Raw genomic sequence first — 25,691 nt, 5'->3', positions numbered from 1 at the left:
TGTAAACTTGCTGAGCCCTGTCTCCTAGTGTCTCTTGTTGCTTCAAATTTTTTGGACCCAAGTAGCAGAAAGACATTAAGGAGAAGTTTGAGCACGTTTTAGAGTCCTAGAGGAACCTAAACAGGTTCCGACTGGTAGAGCACTGATCTGACAGTGGGATTCCTATACAGCAGGCTCTGACCCATTCACTTCTGTTTTCTGCAGTGCTGCATTCCCTCAAGGTCGGAGGTCATGACTTGCAGTTCATATTAAAGCTCATCAAAACCAACTGGCTTTTCTTGCAGAAAACCCAGGTCCAGCTCCCAGCACCCACAGGTGCCTCACAACCATCCTGTAATTCCAGTCCCAGGCGATCTAGTGATCTTTTCTAAACCCTGTGGGCACCAGGCATGCATACTGTATATATGTATACATGTAGACAAAACATTCAGGCACATAAAGAAAAATCAAACAATTGTGGCAAACAGACACCTCAGCACTTGGAGATCAACGTGAGGTACCACACTATATAGGCCAACCTAGGCTGCATGAGACATTGTCTCAAAAAAAAAGTATATCCCCTTTCTTGTGCTCATTATGTTTTGAGTGTCCCCTGCCATTTTTGCAGTATATCATAGTACTTGTTGTCTAGAATGTTCTCTTATTATCTGTTGTAATAACTATTCCTTAGGATGTACATACTTTTCTCTGGTTTTCTCTACATCCAAAGAGGGAATTAGCACATGTCTCTAGTTTGAATTGAAATATATGAAGCATCCTAGCAAGGCTTAGTCTTTCTGAACATTCTAGTTGACTGGTCATTGATCTTGGCAGGTGCTCGGTAAATGGGAACGGAAAAATGGTTGAGGGATAAGGAAAAAGCAAAAGGAGCCCTCCCCTGTCTGACTCAGGTCACTGATCTTTTTAGTCATTAAATATGTCCTACAATGAATATTTCTATCAGGCTCATATTCCATTACAGCATCCCCCCTCTCAAGAAACAGCGAACACTTTGATTGCACTACCCTTTATTTCCTAGGATGGAAGTGTCTCAAATCACATCCTGGGCCCCAGAGTCCCGTGTGTTGATGTTTCCGGCCTCTCACAGAGATGGTATGAACATGTTTTCAGGGAGGCTCACTAGCCAGGCTGGCCAAGGTCCCTTTCAAGGGGATACACCATAAAGATGACATTATCCCAGGGAGGGAGGGCAGGATGATCTGGTCTGACCACCTCAAAGCCCATGTAGCTAAAGGCTCGCAGGAGGGCACCTGTAGAAGAGAAGAGAACAAGATATTAGAACATCCACTGAGGCTCAGCCCATGGAAAGTAGTGTAGTGCAGGCTTGGGTGTGCTTGGGCATGATACAGATGCAGGCCTACCCTGCCTTAGTATTCACTTTAACATTTGAGTTAACCTTGCAGATCTCCAGTTTACCCGTTTGTAAACTGGGAATGAGAACCTTCAAAGATTTAAAATGTGATTATCAAGCACTTAGTGCAATGATGGCATTCTAAGCTCTAAAATGGTGACTATTGTTGCTTGCAATCGGCAGCAAACAGCTTTTTTTGTTTTGTTTTTGGCTTTGTTTTAAGATCTCACCATTTAACCAATCTGACCTTGAATGTGGAATTCTCCTGTCCTAGATTTCCAAATACTAGGATCACAGGCTTGTTCCATCTTGTCTTATACCCAACAGAGTATAAATTCTCTGAAAGATGCGCAGTGATATATTACATCTGCTTAAATATGTTCCTGTCCTACTGTGAAGGCTCGAAACATTTTCTTGACCTCCTTTGTCAGTCTACCGCATTCCTTAAATGGATTCTGTATAATTTCTCCAGTGCTCCCAGGCTCGTGCCTGATACCACCCCCAGGGACTTCTTATTAGTCCGTTTGTGATGGGACAGAATAGAATGTTGTGTGACTTAATTTCCTTTGCAATAGAAGTGGGGACAGGGGGTGCTGAAACGCCAGACTCATCCAAAGACGCCTAAACACACCTCTGTCCTTTCGATCATTGTGGAAGTTCACAAACACAGAGTCCACATTGGTCTTCTCCTCCACATACTCCAATGTTGCTGTCAAGCTAGAGGCCAGAAAGAAAGTTAATACTTGGCTAACTTTATCTGGGAAGTCAGCAGAAGAGGATTTCTCTACCTACTGAAACTAGAAAAGGAAAAGTTGCTGAAGGAGTTTGGCTTTTCTCTGAAGCCAAGGGATTCCAATACAGAAGGGGGTCATGAAGGAAAGGACTGCTGAATAGCAAAATTATTCAACTATTTGAATCCTACTTTAATGTTCCTGAGGCTGAGTCCAGCAACCATCCCTCAACCTAAAATTATTCCTTAAACCCCAAGATCTTATCTGTGTGCTGTGTGTCTGATCCAGCTCCTAACTCATTGTGACATGATGAACGGTGGAACAGAGTACCCCATCCCTTCCCCACACCCATCCAGTTCCTCACCTTTCTCGGTTGCCTTGATCCAAAGCCTGATGTGGGATATCCAGGAAGAGTCGGTGGTCACACAGAAGGCCGTGCCAGTGAGCAGAGGAATGGGGGGTGAGGCGGAAGTGGAAGTCTAACTGAACTGGGTCTTGGTGAAGCAGGGGCTCAGTTGATAGCACTGTCAGGTTCCCAGCCTGGAAAAGAAATGAGACTGAAGTAACAATCTGCTCACTGAGTCTTCAAGTCACATCTAGGGTGTTGTCTTGCTCATGCTGTATCTCCAGCCCCACTTTTATTTACTTACTTTTTTTTGTAAGGTTGGGGAATAAGATCTTGCTGAGTCACTGAAGCTAGCCTTGTACTCACTCTGTGTCCTCTGCAGCCCTTTCAAGAAGCTGGGATTTTAGCTTTCACTGCCAGGCCTCTCTCTAAACTACTTCATGTCCCAAGGCTCACTATAATCTGCTATACATTTGTTCCTGCTTCTTTTCCCATCCTGCTCTTGGCTCCCAGCTATAGGAATCCATCTAGAAAGAAGTAGATTTTACAGTGTGCTCAGGGGTCTACCTACGTCTAGTTTTCATGACTATCAGTGTTCCCTCCTCAACAAAGCCATTACAGCGATCACATCACCGGTGCACTGTACTTACTGAATACAGTTCTTTAAGCTGGCTGTGGTTTTTTTCCTGCTCAGCGCTTCTGCCCACCTGGAGGCCTCCTAAGGACTCAGGAGCACTGGAGGCAGTAATGGGGCCGAAGCGTCAGGTCCTCATGTTCTTTGTAAGTGATGCTTGTTTGGGAAAGAGAGACCCAAATTAGTTTACCTCAGAGCCTGAGGTGAAGACATAAACTGAGAAGGTAACTTCCTGACTTCAGCTATACAGGACCAGCCTTCCACACTGTCTCCTGGATCACCTATGGAACATCTTATTTTTCCAGGCCAACCAAAAAGAAAAATTGTACAAGTCCATTTGAGGCTTCTACCCTGCCTTTTATAAGAATCTCTCGACTTGTTTTCTTTTCCTTACACTGTATGTAAACCACAGTGACAGATGGAAACAAGTACCTTCTGTAACACCAAGGCAGCATCTTCTCCCGGAGGGTGACTCGGTATTTGTAGCAGTAGAGGTAATAGGCGTATGGTGACCAGAAGGGATAGAGGTAGTTCCGTGTTTTTCCCCTCTTGATATAAGAAAGGGAGTAGAGAGAGGGGCGGGACCTGTTACAAGGCAGTTTCACTGTTCAGTGCCTCCCTGCGGCAAAGTGAGGGTCAGAGGGCGAGGGGCAGGACTTAAGGCAGCCCTGTCATTGTGACCTGGCAGGCACTATGACATAGACAAGAGGCCGGTGCTTATGTCATCTCAGTTTCAGCCCGCCCTGTCCCATCAGCCAGGGCTCGTGTTCAGATGCTGGACACTTGACAGCTGTATAGGGAGTTAAAGAGGCTTTCAAACTTACGTCCTAATTGACACATAACCCTGCCTGAGCCCTGGTTCCCTCCACCCTGACCCCCCCTATGGACCATTTCTAAATTCAGCAACTACAGAGTTGGTGTCTGATGCCACAGTACGCTTCCAAGACCCTGCTCCCACACTCGCCTCAGTAGTGGTTGTTTTGAAAGTCTTTCTTTTTCTTATTATCACTCTCCGTAGCACAGAAAAACTACAAATTGCAGAACTTTCTCTGTTGTCTTTATAGGTTAGGAATCCCAAATTAAATACCTCTATGGAACTGTAATGCTACATATCCTTTTGTTGTTGGTGGTGGTGGTGGTGGTGGTTTTTTGAGAAGAGTTTCCCTGTGTAACAGCCCTGGCTGTCCTGGAACTGACTTTGTAGACCAGGCTGACCTCAAACTCAGAGATCTGCCTCTGCCTCCCAAGTTCTGGGATTAAAGGCATGTACCACCACCCAGCAAATGCTTATCCTTAATCCTGGCAATCAAGAGGCAGAGATGGTAGGATTGCTCAACATCTGGGATCAGCCTGGTTTGCAGTAGCAACGTTCTGACTGGACAGAGCTACATACACCCTGTTTCAAACACACACAGAGACACAGCCGATGGAAACTGGTGAAGTTACAGAGTAGATATTAAAATGGTAGAAAGCTCACACCAACATGACTCAGCACTAAGTTACTGTGCCAGAACACAGACTAGGTGCTAATTTAAAACGTCAAGAGGATCAAGCCAGGTGTGCTGGCACACCTTTAGTCTCAGCACTTGGGAAGCAGAAGTGGGCAGGATCTTTTGAGTTCCCAATCACAGCTATGCTCTGAGACCCTATCCAAAAAAAAAAAATTGGGAGTATTGACTATGCAGCAACGTTTCAGAACAGGTGGTTCAAGTAGGCCTCACTAAAAAGATGATTAGGGGCTGGAGAGGTGGCTCAGCGGTTAAGAATACTGTACTGGCTGCTCTTCCAAAGGACCCAGGTTCAATTCCCAGCACCCATATGGCAGCTTACAACTGTCTGTAACTCCAAGATCTGACACCCTCACACAGACATACATGCAGGCAAAACACCAATGCATATAAAATAAATAAATACTTTAAAAAAAAGATGATTAATCAAAGATGGATGGAGTTAACATTGTTAAGCAATCAAACATGGTGGGGCACATCTTTAGTCCCAGAACTCAGGAGGCAGAGGCAGACAGATGACTCAGTGTGTAGGGACACTTGCTGCACATGTGTAAGGGCCTGAGTTTGAAAAGCTGGAGCTGGTCACATGCCTAGAACTGCAGTGCTGTGGAGTAGAGATAGAAGGTAGCAGGGCTTGCCAATACCAACCAGCTTCCGGTTCCCTGGGAGACCCTGCTTCCAGGGAATACAGCAGAGAAGGACGCCTGAACTCCTCTTTCGGCCTCTTCACACAGAAACAGACTCACAGTCAACCAAATCAATTCAGTATGTGCACAAGTGAGCGAGCGAGTGAGCTCTCTCCCTCCCTTTTTCTCTCCTCCTCCCCTCTCTCTCTCCTCTCTTCTCTCTCACCTTCCCACTCTCTCCTCCCTTTCCCTCTCTCTCCCCCTCCCTCCTCTCACATACATGCATGCACACACACACACTTAAGAAAAAAAGTCCTTTTCCCTTTAATAACCAACTGCTCTTCCTCTTGAAACCCATGAAAGAAAGCCCTAAACAGTCACTGGCACTCTTGAGCTGTCTTCTTGCTCAGGACCTAGCTCCTTGTAGTATTGCTAATCTGGGCTTTTACTTTACCTCTGAATAAGGTTTTTGTGCTTTTTTTATTCTTTGAACAAAATGCAAAAAAAACCCTGGAAACACTGGGACTCTAGAGCAACCCCTCCCTAATAACATACTCGGTAACCCCAACCAGAAGGGAAGAGAATGAATCCTCGTCTGTCTCACTGATGCAAATCTCCCTCATACATGCTCCAGTCCCTTTCTGGTCTGCCTGTGGCTGTGTATGGTCGCTGGCAGACAGCCATCACCCTTCGGCCTCCTCCCTTGTTGGGCTGGTGAGGAACAGGTAGCTGTGGCAGGAAGGCCTCAGCTGTTTCACCGGGACAGCAAAGGAGAGAAAGAAGTGGGTGTGATGGGCACCGTCCTAGCCAGGCTTGAAACAGGCTCACAGTCAACCAAACCAATTCAGTACGATTTTGAAGCAGAATACAGATATAAAGACATAGACTCTCCTACCTCATTCCAATACTTTTTGTTCCCTGAAGTGAAACCAAAATGTGTTACCACTTGAATTCTATTTATTTATTTATTTCAAATGGTTTCACTATATACTATGTAGCTCTGGCTTGGCTGCCCTGGGACTCACAGAGCTCCTCCCGCTCTGCCTTCCGAGTGTGTGATTAAAGGCGTGTGCCACCACATCTGGTCCACCACTTGGATTGTTTTCAATTATGTGTATGTCTGGGTGTGTGGAAGTCACAGCTTTTCCAGGAGTCTCTTCTTTCATCTTGCTTTTGAAACAATCTCTCTCGTGTTATTTCTGCCGCCACACTATGAACTTGAGCTTCTGGTCAGTTCTGTCTCTCCCTCTCATTTCAGCATAGGAATGCTGCGGCTGGGATTACAAACAGCCCACTTCCATCTAGCTCTCCTGGGTTTTGTGTGTTGTGGGACTCTAACCTGGGCTGTCAGGGTGGCACAGTGCTTTCCTACTAACTCGCCTTTCCAGCTCTGCCACTTAGATTTTTAAAACCTTTTCTTCTTTCCTTTTGCCTTTTTTTCCTCTCTCTTTTTCCGCTCACCTTTTCTTTGGTCTCATTTCTGTCTGGGTTTCAGAATGGAACATTATTACAGGAGCTGACCAAGGTAGTGGTGGTGGGGCTTTGATAATTGCTCTCATGGATTGGGGGAGGAGATGGCTCTGCTACTCCTGGATTTTAATAACTGAAAACATAACTTCCTATCTGCCTTTAGCTTTTCATAGATAAACGATGTGCTTCTCTGCAGAGAGCACAAAGGAAAAGAAACACGCTGACATGTCAGTGAGGCCATGGCTTGCGTGGTTCCAGCCATGACAGCCTCTCCTCCAGCTCTCACTCAAGCAGGAAGCCAGCCTATGTGTCAGCACCTTTCCCAAGAGGCTCTCCGGGTAATAAAAGAAAAGGTAGAATACATGGGGTTTCCTGATGGCCTGTGAGATCATAAAAGAAAAACCCTGTTCTCAGGACTCAGAGGACCAGAGGTGGATCTGAAATGAAAGCCTCCTCCTAGGTTTCATGGTACGGGAAGGTGCCACGCAAGCTTCCAAAGGAGGGAGATAACTGATAATTCTACCCACTGTGATACCTACGAATCATAACAGTGCCCAACGTGTCATATGTTGAAGGTAACCAACAACTCTCTAATCATACTTAAGGTCTTCTCAACAAGAGGGAAATCATACCTGGTACTGAAACCCAGCCTTCCCAGGGCTAGTGAGGTCGTGAATCTTGGAGAACCTGTATCCTCCTCCTTACTAAATCAGCACAATCTCTAGCTACGTTCTAATTCTACTTTATTCTCACATCCACAGAGAAGTGTAATTCTTGGTTCTCATCAAGGATCTCTGTAACAGGTAGACATCATTCCAGAAAACCACAACCATCAAAATGCAAAGCCCAGTTCCAACCGATCCATCTATAACATAACTTCACCTAAAGTTTAAGAAGTGCTGTAGAAGTTCTCAACCTGGAAGGAGCAGGGGTCACAACTCCTTCAGAGTCAAATGACCATTTCACAAGGGTCACATACCATATTTCCATAACAATTCATTACAGTAGTAAAGTGAAGACGTAAGTCATAAACAATGCCACACCAGTTTGGAATTATGATTAATAGGGTGGTATTTATTTAAAGGGGAAAAAACTTACAGATCACTGTCAGCCCTCTGCGTAACCAGGAAGGAAGTCAAGTCACCGTTGGAGCAGGAAGTGAAGAGAGAGAGGAGAGGGAAGTGGCCGCTTTTTTAAAGGGAGAGAGACCACGCCCCAAGGGGCTGGTATCTCAGCGGCGATAGGCTGGAGGAGTGGGAGGACCTCCCGTAACACCTCCCCCTTTTGTTTAAATAAGAGAGTTCTAAACCTACTATGAAATTATATACAATAAGTACAAATATCCTATTCTAACTAGCTTAGGTCTTGTATAATAAATAACTTGGCCAAGTCATGAGAGAAAAGTAACTACATCTATATAGTCTTCAACCCCATCAAAGATCTGAGAAGGGAAATAATGTTACCTGGTTAATTAGGAAGTTCAATAAAACAACTTCCAAAACATGCAACAAATCACAGAGACAACTAGCTACCTAGGCAATCACCCAAAGTCACATTAGCAGCGTTGAAGCAACCAACTTTGGCTAAGGCCTAACATAACTGACACACCATTTTCAAAGGCAAGCAACTTTTCAAAACTATCTTACCCTGTCTTGGCAGGATAAGACAGTCCTGTTTTAGCCATTGATGCATGCTCTGTATCTTTGTCGGTGGTTGAGGTACGGGCATTTCTTTGCCCAAAGGCCAGTTCTGCTAAAAAGAAAGGCTCCAGGTGGAGTGTCTTTGGTGCTCAACATTCTCTCGGGAATAGAGTGGTGTTGCCAGGAGCAATTGTGTCTCACTACCACAAAACTCTGAGTTAGATTAAAGGCCATTTTCTACAGCTCTTTGAAGAAGTTGAAGATTATCTATCTATAATGAGTATAATCTCTATATATCTAAAGAACCTGATTAGTCTAATTATAAATGACAAACTTAGATGACTATTAGTCTATATAATTCTCAATATCTATCTAACTTAAAGATTAAGACAATAAACAACTGTGAAACAAATGAGGACAATGACCTCCAAATATAAACAATGTACAAATATACATTGCAGTAGGTAAATATATATCAATACACAAACATTATATAAGTATCTTAATCAGAGGTAGAAATGTACACAGCAATATGGTAAATATATACAATACAATATATGTCAATACATAAAAATGTTTTAAACAAGGTAGAAACATGCATGCATACAATAGTCAATATAATTTAACTTTGTATCAATATACAAGAATCTATACCAATATATTTGTCTAAAAACAGTAACTCACAATTACAAATCTATTATCCCATCATCCCTCTTTTTTTTTCAAAATGATCCCTAAGCTTATAAAATTCCTCCCCCAACCCTCAATCGTATACTAATTATAATCAACCCCTAAATGATGTCCCTAAACCCAAGGGCAAACTTTACTGGGAGAGGGGACGTCGTCCTCTAGAATTACTTCCAGCTGTCATGGGGGCGACGTTCTTTCTGGGGGATCCTGTGAAAGTAAAATGATGGTTAAATTTCAAGATCAATGTCTTTTAAAATTGCCAATAGTCTCTGAGTATTTTGTGCAGGTCTGGCCAAAATGTTGTATAAGATGTGCACCATTTCAGCTAACCAAGTTGGAACTGTCTTGTGCAGCTGGTACCCAAAGCAGGTCTTGTTGTAGCGCTATCAGTATCATGACGTCATATCAACCAGGTGGAGTTGTTGTTATGGGGCCCCATCTTCTTCCTGGAAACTTCAAATGTCACTTCAGGAAAAACTCATTGTTCATTATGAAAAACTTAAGCATTAATCATATAGACATATATATATATATATATTCAATGAAAGACATGATAGATATATTCAATGAAAAGTATGATAGATATGAAGAAAAGCAAAGATGTTTTCTAAACTCATATTTCTTTCTGTCCCACATCATGGCTCTTGACATGAGACAGAAACTCCAGAAACTCTGGGTTTTTCTCTTACTAACAGGCTTGGAATTGGAGAGGGACTGAGCCAGAGTCCAACTTCAAAACCAGCTTTATAAATTTAGAAATATGGTTTAATATTACTTACACAACCCATTCAGTTTTCTTGATATTTCCTATCGGGCAGGTATTTTTCCATCTGTCAGTATCCAAACATCCAGGGTCCCTTGAATTTCTCAAAGATGAGTGTTTTCCTGTGGAGATAAGAACAGAACCCTGCCCCCATTCTATATGTTTTTCTTACCACCTGTATGAATATCATCATTGTGGATGAGTTGTCATTTCTCCTTTCCAAGAGGTTTCTCCTCTTCAAATCGAAACTTTATTAATTTTGATGGTATCCACAATTTTTCTTCTCCTGTGGAAACAAGAGCAAAACCCCTTCCCCAACGTAGCACATCTCCTGGCTTCCACTGAGAGGTCAGCACATCTTTGAAATAAATCAGTTGATTTAGTTCAGCAGACTTTTCCATTATCCAATGTCTTTCTGCTGCTGTCGTTCCTTTCTCATTAGCGTTAAGAAAATTCAAGGTTAATAAAGCATTATGTAATCTATTTCTGGGGGTATTTTCGGTCCCTTTCTGTTTGTTCAGCATATCCTTTATAGTACGATTTGATCTTTCTATAACTGCCTGACCTGTAGGATTATTCGGTATACCTGTAATGTGTTTTATATTATAATAATCAAAAAAGCGTTTCATTTTCTTAGATACATATGCTGGACCATTATCTGTCTTTATTTGCGCAGGTATACCCATGATGGCCATAACTTCCAATAAATGTGTGATTACTGAATCAGCCTTTTCTGAGCTCAGGGCAGTAGCCCATTGAAAACCTGAATACGTGTCTATGGTGTGGTGTACATATTTTAATTTACCAAATTCTATAAAGTGGAACACATCCATCTGCCAGATTTCATTTCTCTTAGTGCCCTTTGGGTTACTCCCTGCAGGCAACGGTGTTTGATTATAGAAAGAACAAGTAGGACATCTCTTTATAATGTCCTTAGCTTGTTGCCAAGTAATGGAAAATTCTTTCTTTAGGCCTTTACTATTGACATGATGCTTCTTATGAAATTCTGAGGCCTGCAACACACTTCCAATCAATAATTGATCAATCTCAGCGTTGCCTTGGGCTAGAGGACCAGGCAGACCTGTATGGGAACGGATGTGTGTTATGTACATCGGACAAAGCCTGTTCCTGATTATGTCTTGTACCTGGATAAACAATGAAGTCAACTCTGTGTCATCTGGTATAAATTCAGCGGTTTCAATATGCAAGATAACTCTTTCTGCATATTGTGAATCTGTAACTATATTAAGAGGTTCTTTAAAATCCCTTAGCACCATAAGAATGGCATATAATTCTGCCTTCTGGACAGAATTATAAGGGCTTTGTTCCACCTTACTCAATTCATCTGACTTGTAACCTGCTTTCCCTGATTTATTTGCATCAGTATAGAACGTACGGGCTCCAGTTATTGGAGCATCACGTACAATTCTAGGAAGAATCCAAGAAGTTCTTTTTATGAGGTTAAGTCTACCACTTTTGGGATAGTTGCTATTAATTTCTCCCAAAAAATTAGCACAAGCTCTTTGCCACGGTTCATTGTCTTCCCATAACTTTTTTATTTCTTCAGTAGTAAAAGGCACTATAATTTCTACTGGGTCTATACCTGCTAGTTGACGAAGTCTCAGCTTACCTTTTATAATTAATTCAGAGACTTTTTCCACATAAGTTTTTAATTTTTTACTTGGTTTATTAGGTATAAATATCCACTCTAAAATAATATCTTCCCTCTGCATTAGAATCCCTGTAGGAGAAATTCTGGAAGGCAATATGACTAGGATGCAGCTAAGATTTGGGTTCACCCTATCCACATGTGCCTCCTGTAATTTTTCCTCAATCATTGTCAGTTCCTTTTCTGCTTCAGCTGTCAGTTTTCTTGGACTATTCAAATCTTTATCACCATCTAAGGTTTTGTTTAAATGGACTATTAGATCAGGTGTTATCCCAACAGCTGGTCGTAGACTGGAAATGTCTCCTAACAATCTTTGGAAGTCATTAAGAGTCTTTAACCGGTCTCTCCTAATTTGTGCCTTTTGCGTTTTAATTTTCTCTAACCCTATTCTGTAACCTAGGTAATTAATAGAATTTCCTCTTTGAATCTTTTCAGGGGCAATTTGTAATCCCCACCTAGGCAAGACTTTCTTTACTTCTTCAAACATCCTTTCTAAAGTATCTTTATTTGAATCAGATAACAAGATGTCATCCATGTAATGATAAATAATGGACTTGGGGAATTGTTTACGAATTATTTCCAATGGCTTACTTACAAAATATTGGCACAGTGTAGGACTATTGAGCATACCCTGTGGGAGGACAGTCCATTGATATCTCCTATTGGGCTGAGAATTATTATAAGTAGGCACTGTGAAGGCAAATTTTTCTCTATCCTTTTCTTGTAACGGTATAGTGAAAAAACAATCTTTCAAATCAATAACTATAAGAGGCCATCCTTTTGGTAACAGAGAAGGCAAAGGAATTCCAGATTGTAGTGAGCCCATAGGTTGAATTACTTTGTTGACCGCTCTTAGATCTGTCACCATTCTCCATTTACCAGATCTCTTTTTTACAACAAACACAGGAGAATTCCAAGGGCTGGTTGATTCTTCAATGTGGTGAGCATCTAGTTGCTCCTGCACCAGCTGTTCCAATGCCTGTAGTTTATCTTCAGCTAGAGGCCACTGTTTGATCCATATTGGCTTCTCAGTTAGCCATTTTAAAGGTAGGGCTGTTGGTACCTCTAAAGGTTTGGTATTTGCTGTATGTTCTTGTACAGCCTGAATGGCTGGTGACCTTTTTCCATAATACCTCATCATATACTTCCCAGAATTATGAGTTCCTGGAACTACAGGAATGTTAATCTGGGTATTCCATTGCTGTAGCAGGTCACGGCCCCATAAATTTATGGCAATATTGGCTATATATGGCCTTAGTCTTCCTATTTGCCCTTCGGGCCCTATGCATTCAACCCATCTTGTGCTTTGTTTTACACGAGATAGGGTTCCAATTCCCAGGAACTGAACATCTACCTCTTGAAGAGGCCAATTCGGATGCCAAAATTCTGGGGTAAGGATACTTACATCCGCACCTGTGTCTAATAAGCCTTCAATAAAAGTGCCATTTATACAGACTCTTAGCTTTGGTCTTTGATCATTAATAGAAGTCTGCCAAAATATACGTTTACTCTGTCCAACTGGGTTTTTTGACTCATCCTCCACATGGATTTCATCATTTAGACCAGTATTACTTTTTACAGCAGAAATTGGAGCTTTTAATTTTCTTGGTGAGGCACGTTCTCCACTGTGACTGGGAATGACTGGGCCACTGTTGGCTTGGGGGCCTGCGAGAGGCCCCTCAAGGAGTTTCCCGACGGTATCGGGTTGCCTTGTTTGTCTGTTGTTGACCTGCATTCATTGGACCAATGTCGGCCTTTACCGCATCTCCTACATATACCTGAAGGCCTAGGTCTCCTATTTTTGTCATTCCCAGAGGAGATAATATTCCTAGAAATTCTGTGCCTGCAATCCCTTTTCAGATATCCTAATTTACCACAATTAAAACACCTGGCAGTTTGATGTCTCCTCATTGCTGTGGAAATCGCTTCTCCTACCCAAGATTCATCGTTATAGCTAAACGTCTCAACATTCATCGTATGCTGAATCCATTCATCCATAGGTGCTGATCTAGACTTTAAAGGCCCAATTATCTTTTTGCATTCTATGTTTGCATTCTCAAAAGCTAGAGATTCAAGAAGTATTCGTCTAGCTTCTGGGTCTGTTACCCCTATGTCCAGAGCCTTAATTAATCTTTGCAAAAAGTCAATAAAGGGTTCTCTCTGTCCCTGCCTAATTCTGGTATATGATTCAACCCTTTTTGCTGGATCTTGTATCCTATTCCAAGCATTTAAAGCTGCTTGGTGACATAGACACAGTACTTCATCATCATAAAGAGCTTGGACCTGTGGATCAGCATATTCTCCTGCACCAAGAATTTGATCTTGGGATACCTCAATACCTTTTGCTCTTCCTTGCTGTTCCATATGTTTGGATTCTTCTCTGAAATAAATTCCAAACATCAAGGAAGGTCCATTATCTAAAACTGCAGACACTAACTGATGGAAATCATGGGGGGTAGCTCTAGCATTAGAAGCCCAAGTCCTTATCATTTCCTTTACGTATGCAGAGTGCAAGCCAAAATTAACAATAGCTTGCTTAATTTCTTTTAGATCATTCATTGCTATTGGCGTCCATCTAGCTTCTCTGACTCCCTTTGAGCCTTTAGAAGTTGACGCTTTGTCAGAATTAAGTATAGGGTATGCTGCTAAAACCTTTGGTAAGCTGGTGTTGGCATTGTATCCTGTCCTTGTGCCTTATTACTCTGTTCACCAGCTCCAATCATTTCTTCAATCATTTCAAGTCTTTTTATTATTGTCTCTTTTGAATCCTTAATCTCCTGACCTGCATGAGTTTCTAGTAAAGATTGTATGGTTCTTAGGAGTGCCATGATCTTCCTAAATGATAGAATATGCAAAAGAATACTGAAACCTAGTAACCAGTAAATTAAGTTATCCCCATAGTCATATAAACCTTGCATGATATAATCCATTGTATTGGTAACCAGAACAGTAAAATTCGCGTTGGAAACGAGAACTGCCATATTACCTATTATCCAGCAGGTGGCGCTGTTGCCAAGTCTCTACAAAAACACGGTCCTGTTTCAGAGTCCGCCTAGTATTTGTTAAAAACTGGAAAATGTAAGTTGCTCAACAAAGTAAATGTAATTAAATCAATTCCAGAGATGGAACCAGAAACCAGAATCCAGGGTTAGAGAAGAGCAACCTGGAAGCCGCTTATGCCTCCACGTGACAGAGTCACCCTGAGGGGTTGCAGCTTTCAGCAACCGCGTGCTCTGGTTCGCGCCACTTAAGAGCTGTGCTTGCAAGGGAGATTTAAAAACGACTCAGAAAAGAGCAAACCAGGCGGGCAGAGACTACGCGGGCCTATGGAGTTTAAATCCCACGTGGGGAGGCCAAGGCCGCAGCCGCAAGGCACAGGCGGTGGCTGAGGAAGGGAGGGCTCCCGCCAAGCCGCGGCCGGCAGCCGAGCGGGGAAAGGAGAGGTTCTAAAACCAAACGTTGGGTGCCAATTGAAGACGTAAGTCATAAACAATGCCACACCAGTTTGGAATTATGATTAATAGGGTGGTATTTATTTAAAGGGGAAAAAACTTACAGATCACTGTCAGCCCTCTGCGTAACCAGGAAGGAAGTCAAGTCACCGGCGGAGCAGGAAGTGAAGAGAGAGAGGAGAGGGAAGTGGCTGCTTTTTTAAAGGGAGAGAGACCACGCCCCAAGGGGCTGGTATCTCAGCGGCGATAGGCTGGAGGAGTGGGAGGACCTCCCGTAACAGTAAAGAAATAATTTTATGATTGGGGGTCACACAATATGAGGAACTGTATTAAAGGAGCGCAGCATTAGGAGGTTGAGAACCTCTGTTGTAGAAGAAGAGGCAGAAATAATAAGAGCCAAAGGAACAAGAAGTTTGCTATAAAATAGTGTCTCCTAGAAATGTCAGGGAAGCTCCATCCGCGAAGTCTCACTGATGGGACTGCCTAAACAAGACCTGAAGAAGGTTTCCGTGCCCATGAGAAAGGAGAAGGCTCGCAAGGCCTCAGCCCTAGGCGAAGAACAAGAAAGTCTTCCCCGGGGAAGGGCACACCAGTTGTTAGCCAGAACCAAATGGCCAGCTCTGAAAACATACACATACAAGTAACATTATACAGACTGAGAAGGCTGCACTTACATATATAAACACACACATATAAATAACAACAAACGAGGGGAAAGAAGCCTTGAATTTGAGAAAGCAAGAGCAAGGAAAGATACATGGGAGGGGGTCAGAAGGAGGAAGAGAAGGGAGAAACGACACCGTCTCAAAACAGTAAGGTGAATGTAACCGTTAGCACCAAATGTTATGAAAAAATTAAAAATGCTGCAGGATCCCCGGCAGCAGCAGGCAGCAGAAATGCTGTAGGTCCCCAAATGGTGGTAGCGGGCCATGTGGCGGCAGGCAGCGGGCCCTGAGAGCAGCCAGTACCAGGCAGAGATGGCTGCCCGAGCAGTATCTGGTCCCAGGCAGGGAGACACACGGCAGGTTGGCAGGAGACAGAGACATGAATAGGCACGATATGCAGAATGAGGTTGAATATTTATTGGGGGGTTATGGTGGGAGAAGGGGAGAAGAGCTGAGAGAGAGAGACGAGAGAGGAGAAAGGGGAGAGGGGAGAGGGGAGGAGAGGAGAGAGGGGAGGGGAGGGGAGGGGAGAGGAGGGAAGAAGGAAGGAGAGGGGAGGGGAGGGAGGAAGGGGAGGGGAGTGGAGAGAGACAGAAAAGGGGGAAGGGGAGAAGTGGGAAGAGAGGCAGAAGCGAAGCTGCCTCTCCAAGAGGAAGACAGAAGAGAGCAAGCTCAGGCTGGAAGCTAAAAATCAGTCTGCCTCAGCGGATGGAGGAGGGAGTGGGCGTGGCTTGTCTCTTAAAGAGACAACACAATCATTACAGTACTAAAAAATATGTGTGGAAAAACAAAGCAAACAACAAAATGGCGTTATTGACTGAAATGGAAAGTCTGCCTGTAGGGTAGCTTGGGAAGAAAAGGGTATAAACTGCTTAACTCTAAAATGTCTGTTTGAGTCTGGTGGTGGTGGCGCATGCCTTTAATCCCAGCACTCGGGAGGCAGAGACAGGCAGACCAGCCTTGTCTACAAGAGCTAGTTCTAGAACAGGCTCCAAAGCTACAGAGAAACCTTGTCTCAAAAAACAAAACAAAAGTCTGTTTGACATCTAAGAGAGTAAGAAGATGCTGGGTATCATTCCTATGTGAAATTCGTAGGCAGTCTAGGATAGAAATTTAAACTTCACTGATATATAATTAACAGCCATAAGATGAACCAGGGACGTCAAGAGAGCGGATACTTAGAAGAGTGCTACCATACACTTAGTGTGTGTGGAGGGGGAGATTGTTGCCCTGGAAACCAAGGAGATGCATGTAGGTCAGTCTGCTTAAGGGTACATGCAATGAAGCATAGTGTCTCTTTCCACAGACTATAGACCCTCTTTCGTCCCGTTTTTATAATCTATCCAGAACAAAGACTCCACAGAAGGAATTGTGTGTGCCTTACAGTAGTTTCTTTTTCTCTGTAGTTTATGTCTCCTGCAATATTAGCTGAAATACTATAATGTAACAATATTAGGGAGAGTCAGCAGAGCTTTTAGATGATCCCACCCTTTAGATACTCAAAGGAAAATTGATAGGGGCATCCATATTCTTTTAGTATTCAGAAATTATAACGTCAAAATTACAAATGATCTCAGCAAGTAGAACTAAATCCATTCTTATTGTTATCGTTAATTATTATTATTATTATTAAATTATTTTTGTTAATCTCGCTGGCCCAGAGTTCGGTGTAAATCAGGTTAGCCTGGAAACTATCCTGTAGGAAGATTACAGGCAGGCACCACCGCGCCCCCTATGCCTCTTTTTTAGGTGAAGCTCAAGAAAAGGTGCTTTCTTTTGTCAGTCCGCTTAATGCTCATTGCATTATCTGTGGAGAGAGGTGACGAAAATAAACAGCAGGTTTCCCGACTCTCCTGTCGCCGTCCCATTCCGGGTTCCCGGGTCTCAGCAGAGCCTCCAGCCCTGCAGCTCAGGCGCGCCGCGGGCAGCCCAGAGGCCCCGACTGCGCTTGCGCGGGGCCCTTCCCCCGTCTCCGCGCCGGAGTCATGGCCGCCTCCGTGGCTAGCCGGGGTCGGGCCCTGCTGTGGGCTGGCGCTGCTTGGCTGCGGCAGCGAGGCGTCGGGGAGCTACTCCGGGCGCGAATGGAAGGGGGCACCCCGGGACGTGACTTCAGTCTGTCTCATTACCGGGTGAGGGCCGACTGGGGCTTGGGGACGGATTGAGAGCGGCAAGGGCCGCTCCGTGGGGTGGCTGGAGGGCTCTCCTTGGGATGCGGGTGGCGGGGTGGCGGGTGTTCCTGGACGCTCGCTCACCCCAGCCCCCGGCCGCCAGAGCACGGTCATCGTGGAGCGCTGGTGGAAGGTGCCGCTGGCCGGGGAGGGCCGGAAGCCGCTCCTGCACCGGCGGCACCGCGTGTATAAGCTGCTGGAGGACACCAAACACCGGCCCAAAGACCCCCTGGAGCTCATCCTCACGCAGTCCGTGGACGGTAAGCCTGGACCCGGATGCTGACCCACGGGATTGCTGCAGTATAACGTTAGCTCTTCCCGCCTCTCGTTTGTTTGCCTTGTGTTTACTACTTAGTGGCTCCGGTGGTGGGGGGGGGAGGGTAACGAAAGTACTGTGACTTAAATAGTGACCTCCAGCACGGAAAATTAAAACGTGTGTCCAACACTGTTGACTGTGAAGGGAGAACCCAACAGTTTGCATCACAAATAATGAAATCCTTTGAACAACTCAGTCTACACCAGTTTTTAAACTAGACTTGTGACAAGTGTAGTTCCTAATAAATGTATGGTGTGAGCGTGTGCATAGGCCAGACGCTAGAGCCATTGCCTCCCCTTGGTACTAAGGTTACGGACCATGTCCAAACTCAGGTCCTCTGTGTGACTAGGAACTCCTGCAGACCTTTTATCTGTTCCTGTTCTCATTGGCAGAAATTGGAGTGCGGGGTGATCTAGTCTTGGTGAAGAAGTCTGTGGGTCGCAATAAACTCCTTTCTCAGGGACTGGCTGTGTATGCATCCCCTGAAAACAAGAAGTTGTTTGAAGAGGAGAAATTGGTGAGCTCAAAGGATTTGGAGGAATAAAACTTGAAGGTTCTTGCTGGGGATGTCTTCTTCCAGTGGGGAACTGGAGTAAGCCCGGTATAGTCGGACTGTTACTGCTCAATGTGGGCTCATTTCTTCTACTTGGTTTTGTCTTTTGTAGCTGCGACAAGAAGGCAAACTGGAGAAGATCCAGACGAAGGCAGGAGAGGCAGTGAGTAGGGAGTTGTTACTGGCCCTTACAGCCGTCGCCAACCTCCTGAGAGCCTCCTCACTGTTCCACACGGGATGAGAGCAAGAGTGTCCTGGCCGTCCTGGAACTCACTCTATAGGCCAGACTGGCCCCAAACTCATATCTGCCTGCCTCCCCCTCCTGAGTGCTGGGATTAAAGGCTTTTTTTTCTTTTCTTTTTTTTTTTAGAAAAATGTGCCAAATTTTTAATTTGTTAATTTCTTGCATTAGAAGTACAACATTTGAAGACATCTTTGTCCTGGGATTTTATATATATATATATATATATATATATATATATATATATATATTTTTTTTTTTTTTTTTTTTTTTTTTGCCAAAAGTGCAGTAGCTTTTGAGGGAATCACCAGTCTGGGAATCAGGATCTGTGGGAAAGTATAAGGTGAGGACTCGGCCTTTTGGGAGCACGTACAGACAAGAGAATATAGATGCATGAGAAGGTAAACCGTAAACTACAGGCTTTAAAGCAGGCAGCAAGTGGATTCTAGGGGGACTGGAGTTACTGGGGGGAGGGAAACTTTTTTTTCCATACATAATATTAAATTAGGCCTTTTCAAATTAGGTTTTGGACAAACTAGGAAATATGTGAATTTTTAAGGTGCATTTGTTGGGGTGGGAGACAAACTGGCCTTGAATTCTGTGTATGACCAAGGGCAGCCTGACCTAATCCTCCTTCCTCTTCCCTTCAGTTGGTAGGCTACAGATGTGTGCTTGTGACTGGGTTAATAAAAAGCTGATTGGCTGATAGCTAGGCAGGATTTTCAGGGCAGAGAGAATGCTGGGAATAAGGGTGGAGTTTGCGAGCCAGATAAAGAAGCAGCAGCATGGGAAGCTCACAGTGAGGTAAATGAGCCTGGGGCAGCACACAGATTAATAGAGATGGTTCGTTTAAATTGTAAGAGCTCACTGGGGCTTACATTTATCATTAGTAATGTCTCTGGGTGGTTATTTGGGTAGCTGCTGGGACACAGAGAAACTCCACCTACACAGACGTGTACCACAAATGGATGCTGGGATCAAACTCGGGCCTATGTATGTTAGGCACACATCTATCAAGAGCTCTAGGGTGTATTTTTAAATGAGGATAGCACAGTCTGCCTGAAGTAGAAATATGTATAGTGTAATATTAGAAAATATATAACTGGAAAGAGGGTTGGGACAAGATGTACAAAAATAGCTTGACTCTTGAAGTAGTTTATACAAATAATCATTTTATAATTAGGAAAAGCAGTGATGGAGTGTGAAAGACTTGAAATTCCATAAATGTCAAGTTAAAAGTCACTGCATACCAAAATATACCAGGAGCCTTCCTAGATGACCCTAAGGTTATTATGTTCATGTGTGTGGGGTCAGGGCACATGTGCAGTCCAGGGGACAGCTCTCATGAGTCAGTTCTCTCCTTCCTCTGTGTGGACCCTGGGGTCAGACTCAGGTCATGGTCCTTGGCAGCAGGCACCTTTACCCTCCGAGCCATTTTGCCAGCCCTAAGCCCTAGTTTAATGCAGACTATTTCTCTTTGCCTAAAAACAGCAAGGTATGGATGAAATCCCCTATGAAGTCTTGGAAGATATCTTTTTTCTATATCAGAGTTGAGAAAAAAGGATGTTCCGGGTTTGTTTATTTGTTTTCACCTGTCCTAGCTGCAGGGCAGAAATGATGAGCTTTTCCTGAAGTCCCAGAGCTGTGACTCTGGCTCTGACTTCTGCTGACACAGCCCTGATTTATGATTCTTTTTAGACAGTGAAATTTCTGAGAAGCTGTCATCTAGAGGTGGGAATGAAGAACAACGTCAAATGGGAACTGAACCCTGAGATAGTTGCCCGCCATTTCTTCAAGAATGTGAGTGCTCCCAAACTTCAGTGTCCCCTTGGGTCAGAGCCACCCCTAGACAGACCCAGAATTGAACCCTTTCCTATAAAATGGTTTTCCCAGCTAGAGTTAGGAATTCATTACTCTTGGTTGATTTGCAGGGAGAAAAGAGGAATGTAGCTAGGAAGTAAAGTAGTTACAGATTTAAAGACTAATAGGAAAAAGCAATTTATTTTATCTCTAGCTAGGAGGAGCCTGGGGATATGTGACTTACTAGAGAATTGTTACTTTTTTTTTCTTTTTTTTTTTGGTTTTTCGAGACAGGGTTTCTCTGTGGTTTTGGAGCCTGTCTTGGAACTAGCTCTTGTAGACCAGGCTGGTCTCGAACTCACAGAGATCCGCCTGCCTCTGCCTCCCGAGTGCTGGGATTAAAGGCGTGTGCCACCACCGCCCGGCAAGAATTGTTACTTTTGTGTAGAAAGCAGTGTTAGTCTCAAGACCTGTTCTGTTTGTAATGTTTATAAACTTGCCACCTTTGCTGAGAAAGACTGAGCCTGTCTGCTGTCATCTTCATCTGTGGGCTTTTGTTCCCTCCCAAGGTCAGCCAGAATCATTTCCCCAGATGTGGGGAACTGTGCAGGTTACCTGAAGGCTGAAGTTGAAGGGTTTATCTCAGCGGTTCTCAGCCTGAGAGTCGTGACCTCCAGAGGATACCCTGCATATCAAATATTTACATTACGATTCATAACAGTAGCAAAATTACAGCTATGAATAGCAACAGAATAATGTTATGGTTGGGGTCACCGCAATGTGAGGGACTTTATTAGAAGGTCGCAGCATTAGGAAGGTTGAGAACCGCTGGTTTATCTGGTGGTTGTTCTGTTTTCCAGCTTGGTGTTGTGGTTGCCCCGCATGCTCTGAAGTTACCCGAGGAGCCTATCACGCGGTGGGGCGAGTACTGGTGTGACGTGACCGTGAGTTTCAGGGATTCTCTTCTTTTGGTTGGGAGAAGAGTCAGCATGAGAAGCTGATCGGGTGGTGTCGATTCTGCCTGACTGATCTCTGGCTATTCCTCTTTTTAATGTGTGTTCAGGTAAATGGACTCGACACTGTAAGGGTTCCTATGTCCGTAGTGCTCTTTCAGAAGCCCAAAACCAAAAGATACAAGCGGTGGTTAGCCCAGCAGGCTGCCAAGAGCGTGGCCACCACCAGCTCCCAGGCAGCCTGAATGTCCTCTGCCTCCAAGATGAAGCAGTCAGAGGAGCATTGGAGCGAAGCAGGCCAGCACATGAGGCTGTCCCAGCCCTGAGCAAGCATGGATCCTAGAGAACGTGGACTCAGCAGACTGGACATGTAAGGCTCGCTGTGCTTGTCACCTCTGCCGTCGGCGGTCACCACGGCCATCTCTGCAGGCAGTAGATGTCATAAATGAGTATCAGTGAACTGCAACAGTCTTCTTTGCCCTTCCTTCCGTTGGAGAGTCTTTGGGAACCAGTGAAGGGCTGAGCCATTGTGCCTAAAATGGCTGTGTTCTCATCCAGACTGTGTCTCATGCAGAAATAAAGAGTCGTTTAACTGGACTTGAGTTGGTGTGAGCAGGATATCCAGGTGAGGTGTCCTGCACCATGGAGGAAAGCGCGGTCACTGTGTCCTGTGGTTGCCCTGAGCAGACTGCCGTAGCCAATCATGTTTGCTCTTAGAACTTTCTGTCTCCGTGTGAGTGAGGCAGTGAATTTCATGAAGATCTGAATCAGGCCTAAGGATGGTTGGTGGGGAAAGTGGAGTTGGATTAAAGAAGCTTAAAAGAAGAAAGAACTTCTGTATAAATTTCTTAACCAGCTTCTGACATTTCATAAAGAAGCCCTGACTTCCAGACCAAAGATAAGCCTAAGGTCACTCAATAATAGAGCCCACCTGCTTCTGCCCCCCAAGTGCGCAATTATGGTTTGGTTTGGTTTGGTTTGGTTTGGACAGGGTTTCTCTGTGTAGAACTGTCTTAGAGCTCGTTGTCTAGACCAGGCTGGCCTTGAACTCAGAGATCTGCCTGCCTCTGCCTCTGTCTCTTCAGTGCTGGCATTAAAGGCCTGCGCCACCACCCAGCCCCACACACGTTTTTTAAAAGCACTTATTTTCAGTTACTAGTCTCTGCATTAACCTTTGCCCACGACAAAAAGTTTGCCTGTCCAAAGCTCAGAGCAGCATGAGTTTAAGGACTTAAACGTAATTGTGAGGGGCTGGAGAGATGGCTTGGCGATCTTAAGAGCACTGGCTGCTCTTCCAGAGGTCCTGAGTTAAATGCCCAGCAACCACATGGTGGCTCACAACAGTCTAACTCCAGCTCCAGGATATCTGACACCCTCACACAGACATGCATATAGGCAAAACACCAATGCACATAAAAATGAACAAATCCTTTTTAAAAAATCAGACACCAAAAAAAAAAAAATACTTGTTTTAAGTGTGAAATGACTGTTGAATGCTCATCCCTGAATCGGGTATTCCTATCACTTCATGTAAGACTAGGGAATATCAAGGAATAAGACAGGATGATTGTAAGACTGGGAGCAGGTGGGCGGGAGGAGTGCTAGAAACTACAGACATGGCATAGCTGTAGTGAGTAGCAGTGACTCCTGTTACCTGCACAAAACCTGCACACACGTTTAACCCCAGCACCCGAGGCAGAGGCAGGAGATCTCGCTGACTTTGGAGCCAGCTTGGTCTACGGAAGCAGTTGCGGGTCAGCCAGGGCTGTACAGTTAGACCATGTCTCAAAACAGCAAGAAAGCATGAAGGGCTGGAGAGGTGGCTCAGCAGCTGAGAGTGCTGCTCCTGCACTGCCCTTTTCTGCCTTCCAGGCACTGCAGGCGCCTGTAGGCACCTCTACATGGCAGCATTTTTTAAAAGACGGGGCTGGGAGGTGGCTTACTGGTTAGAGCACTTGTTCTTGCAGAGGACCCAGGTTCAGTTCCCAGCACCCACATGGCAGCTCACAACCACCCATAGCTCCAGCTTCAGGGGATCCGATGCCCTCTTCTGTCTCTGGTCACACAAGGCATGCATATGATGCCCATACATACATGTAAGCAAAACACTTTGCATGGTTATTTTCTTAAAAATAAAAGACATGGAAGTAGACATGATTGGTTGGGGGAAATAAGGGGTTAGTAGTGGGAGAGAGACAAAATGGTAAGGGGGATTAAATACAATCAAAATTCATGGTATCCGTGTATAAAATTGCCCAAAACTTTTAAAACGTCTTCAAGTGACCTTGCCACAGAATTTCTGAAATTCTGAAGCAGAAACAGGCAACCCAGTAAAGCCAGTGTGGGAGGAGCAAAGTAAACCAACCCACCTTCTACCCGCTGGTGGAAAAACTGACCTTAATAAAGCCGGCGGGAAAAGAAATGTTTTCCATTTGGCTTCCCACCTGCTTGAGCCGAGGCTTCCCTGTGTGTCTGTTGAACTGAAAGCTACACTGTCAGCTCTCCTGAGCCTAAGCCGAAGCCTCCCTGAATTACACACTATCTTTCCAGGGTCTCCAGAAGGCAAATGGGTCCCACTTGGTGTTATTTTCTATGGGACGGCTCTGGGAAGCGTGAGGAAAGCCAGCACTCACATTAAGTGTCATGGAAATGGTAGGACTTCTGAGGGAAGTGGGCTAGCTGCGGTGGATGTCTGTAAGCTTAATATTCAGGAGACTAGGGCAGGAGGGTTGGAAGTTTGAGAATAGCCTAGGCTACATATTGAGGCTCTCTCCAAAAAGGAAAGGGCCGAGCATGGTGCCGTATGCCTTTGATCCTAGCACTCAGTAGGCAGAGGCAGGCGAATATCAGGTGGATCTCCAAGTTTGAGGCCAGCCTGGTCTACAAAGTGAGTTCCAGGACAGCCAGGGCTACACAGAGAAACCCTGCTCAATAACTAAACAAATAAATGTGGGCATATGTACTATTAGCTTTAATTGTCAACACAGCCTAGAGTCTTCTGAGAAGGGGATCTCGGTTGAGGGATTGTTGGGTCAGCTTGGCCTGTGGGCATTGTCTTGGTTGCTAGTGGATGCAGGAGGGTCTAGCCCTCTCTGGGCAGCACCATTCTCTGGGCAGGTGCTTCTGGGCTGTATGGGAAAACTATCTAAATGCAAACCTGTAGATTCCCAGGGTTACTGGCCAACCAGTCTCGCTGACAGGTGAATCCTAGATTCGGTCAGAAACCCTGATCAAAAAATAAGGTAGAGAATCAATGAGGCAAAGAACCACACTGACCTGTGGTTCTGCGTGTACACACACACACACGAACATGTACCCGCATGCACATATGCACACACAAAGGAAAACTATAGGATGTCAGTCAAAGGTCTCAAAACCTAAATGGAGAGACATTTATCACACCAGTAAAGATGTCTTTGGGGGGGCTGGAGAGAACGCTCAGCGGTTAAGAGCACTGGCTGCTCTTCCAGAGGACCTGGGTTCAATTCCCAGCACCCACACGGCAGCTCCAATTCCAGTGACTCTGGCACCTTCACACTGACGCACATGTGGGCAAAACAGCAATGCACACAAGAATAAAATCTATTTTTAAAAGATGTCTTAGGGCTTCCCTAAGGGAGTATAACCATTGGTGGTGTTCTCTGGCATGCTCTTCTAGTTCCCTCCCTGTTGCCGACCAAAGGCAACGTCAGGGAGGAAATGGCTTATGCAGCAAACAGTCTATCTTTGAGGGAGGTCGGGAGTAACTCAAGCAGAAACCGTGGAGGAAGGCTACTTGCTGACTTACTAGTTACAGATGGTATAACCCTGCTCTCCTCAGTCCTGTGTCCCCGGCTTCCACACCCAACTCTCCTCTTTCCATTCCCAGCCTGCACATGGTACAGTGCTGGCTAAGCTCTCTGGTTTCCCTAAGGTGAGGCGTTCAATCAATATCTATTTCTCTATACCTGTCTGTACCTATCTATCTATACCTATCTATCTACCTACCTACATATCTATATCTATCTATCTTATATTTCTCTATATCTTATCTATCTATCTCTCAGTTTTGGGGGACAGGATCTCTTTGTGTAGCCCTGGCTGTCCTGGAACTCATTCTTTAGACCAGACTGGCC

General features: G+C 44.6%; 2 protein-coding genes across 2 annotated transcripts; one reads left to right on the top strand and one right to left on the bottom strand.

Moving 5' to 3' along the window:
• Window positions 1-1,119: 1,119 nt before the first annotated feature.
• On the bottom strand, window positions 1,120-17,532 carry Oaz3 (ornithine decarboxylase antizyme 3). The gene is given in 8 exon segments (XM_075979191.1): window positions 1,120-1,250; window positions 1,983-2,068; window positions 2,447-2,622; window positions 3,079-3,156; window positions 3,158-3,218; window positions 3,495-3,666; window positions 15,352-15,428; window positions 17,465-17,532. Coding segments are annotated over 8 exon segments (849 nt in total).
• Window positions 17,498-22,173, top strand: Mrpl9 (mitochondrial ribosomal protein L9). Its single transcript, XM_075978265.1, has 7 exons — window positions 17,498-17,674; window positions 17,817-17,973; window positions 18,422-18,546; window positions 18,695-18,745; window positions 20,522-20,623; window positions 21,484-21,567; window positions 21,687-22,173. The coding sequence occupies exons 1-7, from the start codon at window positions 17,531-17,533 to the stop codon at window positions 21,819-21,821; spliced, it is 798 nt and encodes a 265-aa protein (XP_075834380.1). The 5' UTR covers window positions 17,498-17,530; the 3' UTR covers window positions 21,822-22,173.
• Window positions 22,174-25,691: the final 3,518 nt, after the last annotated feature.

This window comes from Microtus pennsylvanicus, chromosome 7 (genome assembly GCF_037038515.1).
Source record: "Microtus pennsylvanicus isolate mMicPen1 chromosome 7, mMicPen1.hap1, whole genome shotgun sequence".
NCBI classification, from domain to species: Eukaryota; Metazoa; Chordata; class Mammalia; order Rodentia; family Cricetidae; genus Microtus; species Microtus pennsylvanicus.
The sequence above is the reverse complement of the archived record's forward strand: the minus strand, read 5'-3'. Positions and strand labels throughout refer to the sequence as shown.